The following is a 6000-nucleotide window of genomic DNA, read 5'->3' as shown; positions in this document are numbered from 1 at the left end:
AATACCATTTTGTCAACACCCGACAAGACGAAAATGTTTTACTGCTCTCTCTCTCTCTCTCTCTCTCTCTCTCTCTCTCTCTCTCCCCCCTCTCTCTCTGTACGTGCGTGCGTGCGTGTGTGTGTGTGTGTTTCATCTGAGGTATTTTGTACAACAGTAGTGTTATTTATGTAGGGCAATAAGCAGAAGGAAGTAAAGCGGAAGAGCATTTTATCCTGTCGTTACCTCTTTTCTTTGATAGGTAATAATAAGGTGACCATCCGTCCCGTTTATGTCGGGACAGTCCCGATTTCTGTGTGTCTGTCCCGAATTTTTTCAAAGGTAATTCGGGACACCTGTTTGTCCCGCAATTAACAATCATGACCCAATTTGTCCCGAATTAGACATTCATTTCACCTGTATCGGTATATTTCATTATTAGTTTTAGTTATGGTAGGAAACTATTTGACAAGAGAGTACGACAAATTGTCGAAACCGTTATCAAACTGTTTCTACTGCGCAAACACGTGTTGGCCGCAGCTCTAACAGCTAATGGGCAGTCAGAGACCACGGCAACTGGGAAAAAGTAGCACTTGAAAACCTTGGCGCAGTCGAAACGGTTCTAACCATAACTCGAACAGAAGAAGGAAGAAATCTGCATATTTCCTGATACCCATGGAAGAGGCAGAGGAGGTTTTGTGGCAAACATTCAGACGAAATACAAAGTAACTCGAACAGACGAACAGTAATATGCGCTCTCGTTGACTTCGGCGTCGCCAACGCAGTGTATGCTGGTCTCTAGAATACTACCATTTGTCATCTGTGTGCGCCATATTATATCAGATTGAATTTTGTGTTAGGCCGCGTTATCGTGTAAAAAAAGTTTCCAGAACTTGGACTGCTACAATTGGGTTACCTTGAATTAAATACCTGTATGGGATGACATTGAAAGAACTTCTTCTCTAATTAGCGAAACCGTGCCATATGTTCAATTTGCAGGAAATGTAATGTATGATGAGTACGTCAGTGTCGAACAGTTTGTAACCACTGAGAAAATCATTGAATGGACTGCTAACAACATTGTTCCAGGTCAAAGATGGGTTGAGATGATTTCTCATTTCAGCCAGAATCATGTGCCATTCTCAAATGTACTCAAACTACTGGAGTTCCTTTTCTACCGTCCTGGCACTAATGCTGCTACTGAAAGGGTATTTTCCCACATGAACAATATATGGACAAGTGACAAAACACAGCTGGCTGTAGAAACCATGAAAGCAATGTTAGTAAGTAGAATAAATTATGATGAAACTTGTGTCCAGTTTTTTCATATGTTGTTGAAAAATACAGACTTGATAAAGAAAATTCACACCACTTATAAATACAGTTGCCCTGATCACACTCATTCATCTTAAGAAGGTATTAATAAAATGTATATGTGCTTTTCTTTGTAACAAATTTAATTACATAGATATGTATGTACTAAGATGATATCAGTTCTTTCGGACATATCCGAAAGAACAGATATCACACACACACACACACACATATATATATATATATATATATATATATATATATATATATATATATAAGGCTCACCGGCCACTTGACCATCTTCTTCTTCTGTGCGAATGCACAAACAGTGCCCGAACTCTTACGGGAATCGGCAATGCGCCGCGAGTAATGAGTATAATGGGCAGGGGCACTACGAATGTAGTGCGGGGTAATACGTTGAGAACGTGGGTTTCGCGAGAGGCATGCAAGAGATAAGTCCCTGCAGTCGCGCTATCCATTGTGTCCTCGGTGACTCAGATGGAGTGTCGGCACGGTAACTCAGCGTGTTCGGTCAGAGTGTGAGCTACCCTCTGTAATAAAAGAAACTGAGTTAATGGATCAACGACAATCTGAAACGGGTGTATTGCGATGTCCGTACCGAGCAGATGGGAAAAAAAAGATGTAGAGAGCGTCTGCCATGTAAGCAGGAGATCCCGGGTTCGAGTCCTGGTCGGGGCACACATTTTCATCTGTCCCCGTTGACGTATGTCAACGCTTTTAAGCAGCTAAGGGTGTTCATTTCATTGTAACAAATTTAATTGATATTTTGTATTTATTACATTTAATTGAAACCTGCTTCTCATATAATAAATAAATATAGCCTATTTTGCAAAATTTTTAATGTGTCCCGGATTTGGGCCTAGGAAATATGTTAATGTCCCGAATTTGAGTCTAGAAAATATGGTCACCTTAGGTAATAAGCAATTACACAAATCCAACAGTGTGAATTCCTGTCACTGCAAATTTGCCCTTAAGCCATTGCATTAGGTCTTTTAAAATCATTAGCGCGAAAGGTGTGTGTAAAGGCATGGGACGCCGACAATCGTCGTCGTAGCTGAGGTGAGACGTGCAGCTGTGAGCGCGGCAGCGGCTAGTTCTAAGATTTGCCGGTAGATGTAGCACCGTACATCGCCTGCCAATGGCGTCATCTGTGATGAAATCTTTACTTATCCTAAGGCCACTCGATATATATCTGGCGTGAGTGCAGCAACAGCAGTAGGTTTGTGTGCCTGCGGTAGCGATAACGCTTAAGAGTGCGCAATAAACCAGCGTTGACCATGTGGGTGGGAAGCAAGAAGCTCGGCCGAAGTGCGTGGCGCTGCACGTCGGGCGTGAGGCAGGCCAGCGCCAAGGCCGGCGCGCCGGTGACGCTGCGCATACCGCAGGGCTCTCTGCGCGGCAAGACGCAGCTGACGCCGGCCGGCAGGGTGTTCCGCAGCTTCCTGCGCATCCCCTACGCGAAGCCTCCCGTCGGGAAGCTCAGGTTCCAGGTCAGTTCCCGCTTAACACCACACTGCGATAAACTACGGCTGGCTTCTCAGCTTATAAGGCGACCGTACGAACTTCCCCTCACCGATAAGACTCACATTGACAGGATGTGCAGGGCGCGACTACGACAAGAGCATATGTAAACAGTAAGATACCACTCTCAGCCGTTTCCCAGAATATCGGTTTGGAAGGCATATTTATATATTTTGTATGGTCGCTAGTACTCTAAAAATCCGCAGCCGACCGTGTTAAGTGGTTAGCTTCAGTTCACTACCTGCATTTCTTTTTTCTTCTTGTTGTCAAATAATTATAATGCCTGTACAAACTGTCATTACTGAATGAATCATTTATTATTTTCATAATCATTATCCTGAGAGAAAAAAGAAAAAAATTCGCAATGAGATTGGAAAAGAATGGCTACACAACAATCAGTACAGTCGTTTTATTTATATTATTTTATCTACATATCTACTCCGCAATCCACCATAAGGTGCGTGGCGGAGGGTACCTCGCACCACAACTAGCATCTTCTCTCCCTGTTCCACTCCCAAACAAAACAAGGGAAAAATGACTGCCTATATGCCTCTGTAAGAACCCTAATCTCTCCAATCTTATCTTTGTGGTATTTCCGCGAAATATAAGTTGGCGGCAGTAAAATTGTACTGCAGTTAGCCTCAAATGCTGGTTCTCTAAATTGCCTCAGTAGCGATTCACGAAAAGAACGCCTCCTTTCCTCTAGAGACTCCCACCCGAGTTCCTGAAGCATTTCCGTAACACTCGCGTGATGATCAAACCTACCAGTAACAAATCTAGCAGCCCGCCTCTGAATTGATTCTATGCCCTCCCTCAATCCGACCTGATAGGGATCCCAAACGCTCGAGCAGTACTCCAGAATAGGTCGTAATAGTGTTTTATAAGCGGTCTCCTTTACAGATGAACCACATCTTCCCAAAATTCAACCAATGAACCGAAGACGACTATCCGCCTTCCCCACAACTTCCATTACATGCTTGTCCCACTTCATATCGCTCTGCAATCTTACGCCCAAATATTTAATCTACGTGACTGTGTCAAGCGCTACACTACTAATGGAGTTTTCAAACATTACAGGATTCTTTTTCCTATTCATCTGCATTAATTTACATTTACCTATATTTAGAGTTAGATGCCATTACATCTACATGTGTTGCAAGTATAATGTGTGACTTATGGAGCACTGCACGAATCAGGAATAAGGCCGCCTCTACCCTTAAGGAAGGCTAGGCAGCCGCCTAGGGCGGCAAAGGAGGGACAAAATTTATTTCAAATCAAACACTGAAAAAGTTGAGCAACTTGGAGAATAAATGGAAAGGAGGAAAATGTACAATCCCGAACTGTTTTGAAAAGTATAGGGAACAGTCACTTAATAAATCTTTAGTTACATTGATGAAGTGGATGCTGTAAAAGATGAGATTTATTGCTCATTCTAGAAGTATGTCTATAAAAACAGAAGCGGAATAACACCACGTTTATCCAGATGACCTTTTTTGATGCATCGGCGTGTCTCCGATAAGGATAGCATAATATCTAAATAAAAAAAAAATTCATTCGCACCAGAAAATATTTCCACATCTTTCGTAGTTCATTTTCTTGCAATTAAATAAAATAAGTAATTGGTGCCAAATTTGGTTGCACTGGTATATTCAGTTGAGTTCTAGTTTAAAATATTCAGCACATTCGTCCTATTTCAGTTATTTTGGTAAATTTCAAAAACTGATGACAAAAAATAAGTAACCGAGGACATTTGTTGTCCTCCAACAGGTTTAAAGGAATTGAAGACATAGCACGAAAACTGAGGACTGTCCCCAGAAAATGAGGACGTGTGGTCGCCTGAGTTTAATGTACAAACATGTAATAGGAGACATGCACTGTTAATCCATTGGTGGTGGCGGATTTTTTTTCTTTTTTGGAGGAGGGGGGAGGGGGGGGGGATATCAGGTAGACCATGACAATAAAAAAGAGGGCGCCTTAATTTTCAATCCTCGCCTACGGCGTCAAAACACTTTTCAACCGCTCTTATCGGGATGCTATTGATCATAGACACATGGGAAACAGTAATTATTGCGACTTGTAATGAACGCCGAATCTTTGCATGCCATGGGGTTTCAAATTGTCTATTGCAAAACAAAACTGGGTTACATTTGTAAGCGGTCCTCGGTCATCACACAGTTTCGCGGCGTAACACGCATATTTCTTGTTTGAAATACATGGGAATGAAATAAAGCATTGGAAGCGAGGTTTAATCTATAGATCTCGCGCACATGAAACTCAGCGCTTACTCGGGCTGCGGAATACTTCGTTGTTACTGACCATACGAAGTATGCAAGTACGCGTAAAATGTTCAAACTCGATTTTCTCGAAAACGGTTGAGAGTTCCACCTTGCTATTGAGATACGTTAAAGTACTAGTCGTCTCCTAAACAGCCTGTCAATATGAATTAAGCCGATGAGGGAAGTTCGTAGGTCCCCTTGTTGGCTTGGCATCCCTCCAAATGAATGTTATTCTTTACTGTGCCCTCACACGTCTAAATCAACGTTCGGGGCCTTCTTAATTAGTTTTTCTGTACACATTATGCCTGTGCAGATATAACGAGATCTACCGAAGTAGAAGCACACTACCACACCAGAAGTCACAATTCACAATAGAAGATGAACGTTTCGTCTAGCGAGGATGGGGTTACAGGCAAATGATGATAGGGACAGAGAAAGAAGACGATGATTTAGCGTCCCATCAACGACGAGGCCGAAACAGGCGGGGCATTTGCCTCAATCAGTTTAGCGAGACCACAAGAGAATCTAAACCGTATGAGGGGATGCTGATTTCTACCACGGTTAACCCAAATACAAGTCAGTGCCTTAACTACCTGACACATACTCATATAGAAACATTGTCGATGCAGATAGTGTTTGCATGTATAGACAACTGGAGGTATAGTGGTTGCATAAAAATTACGCTAAGTCTTATTACAAATGTGCCTTATAGGCGTTTGATTTGGCGTCACAGTCTGATGACTGATCTCGCTTCCGAGCGACTGCAAATGTTTCATAATTGGCACTTTGGACAAATGTGCTTCGATACTGCATAAATGAAGTTCTTTGCCTTACTGGCTTAGATTATCGATAGCTCTCTCCGTTCTTTTGCTGACGACGCCATTTGATT

General features: G+C 42.4%; 1 protein-coding gene across 1 annotated transcript in view; it reads left to right on the top strand.

Moving 5' to 3' along the window:
- The first annotated feature begins 2449 nt into the window (after positions 1-2449).
- Positions 2450-6000, top strand: part of LOC126162501 (juvenile hormone esterase-like) — a 132952-nt gene continuing 129401 nt past the window's right edge. Inside the window, exon 1 of the mRNA XM_049919049.1 lies at positions 2450-2804. Coding sequence (XP_049775006.1) covers positions 2592-2804 — 213 coding nt within the window. The 5' untranslated portion in view covers positions 2450-2591. The remainder of the gene's footprint in view (positions 2805-6000) is intronic.

Source organism: Schistocerca cancellata, chromosome 2 (genome assembly GCF_023864275.1).
Source record: "Schistocerca cancellata isolate TAMUIC-IGC-003103 chromosome 2, iqSchCanc2.1, whole genome shotgun sequence".
NCBI classification, from domain to species: domain Eukaryota; kingdom Metazoa; phylum Arthropoda; class Insecta; order Orthoptera; family Acrididae; genus Schistocerca; species Schistocerca cancellata.
The sequence above is the reverse complement of the archived record's forward strand: the minus strand, read 5'-3'. Positions and strand labels throughout refer to the sequence as shown.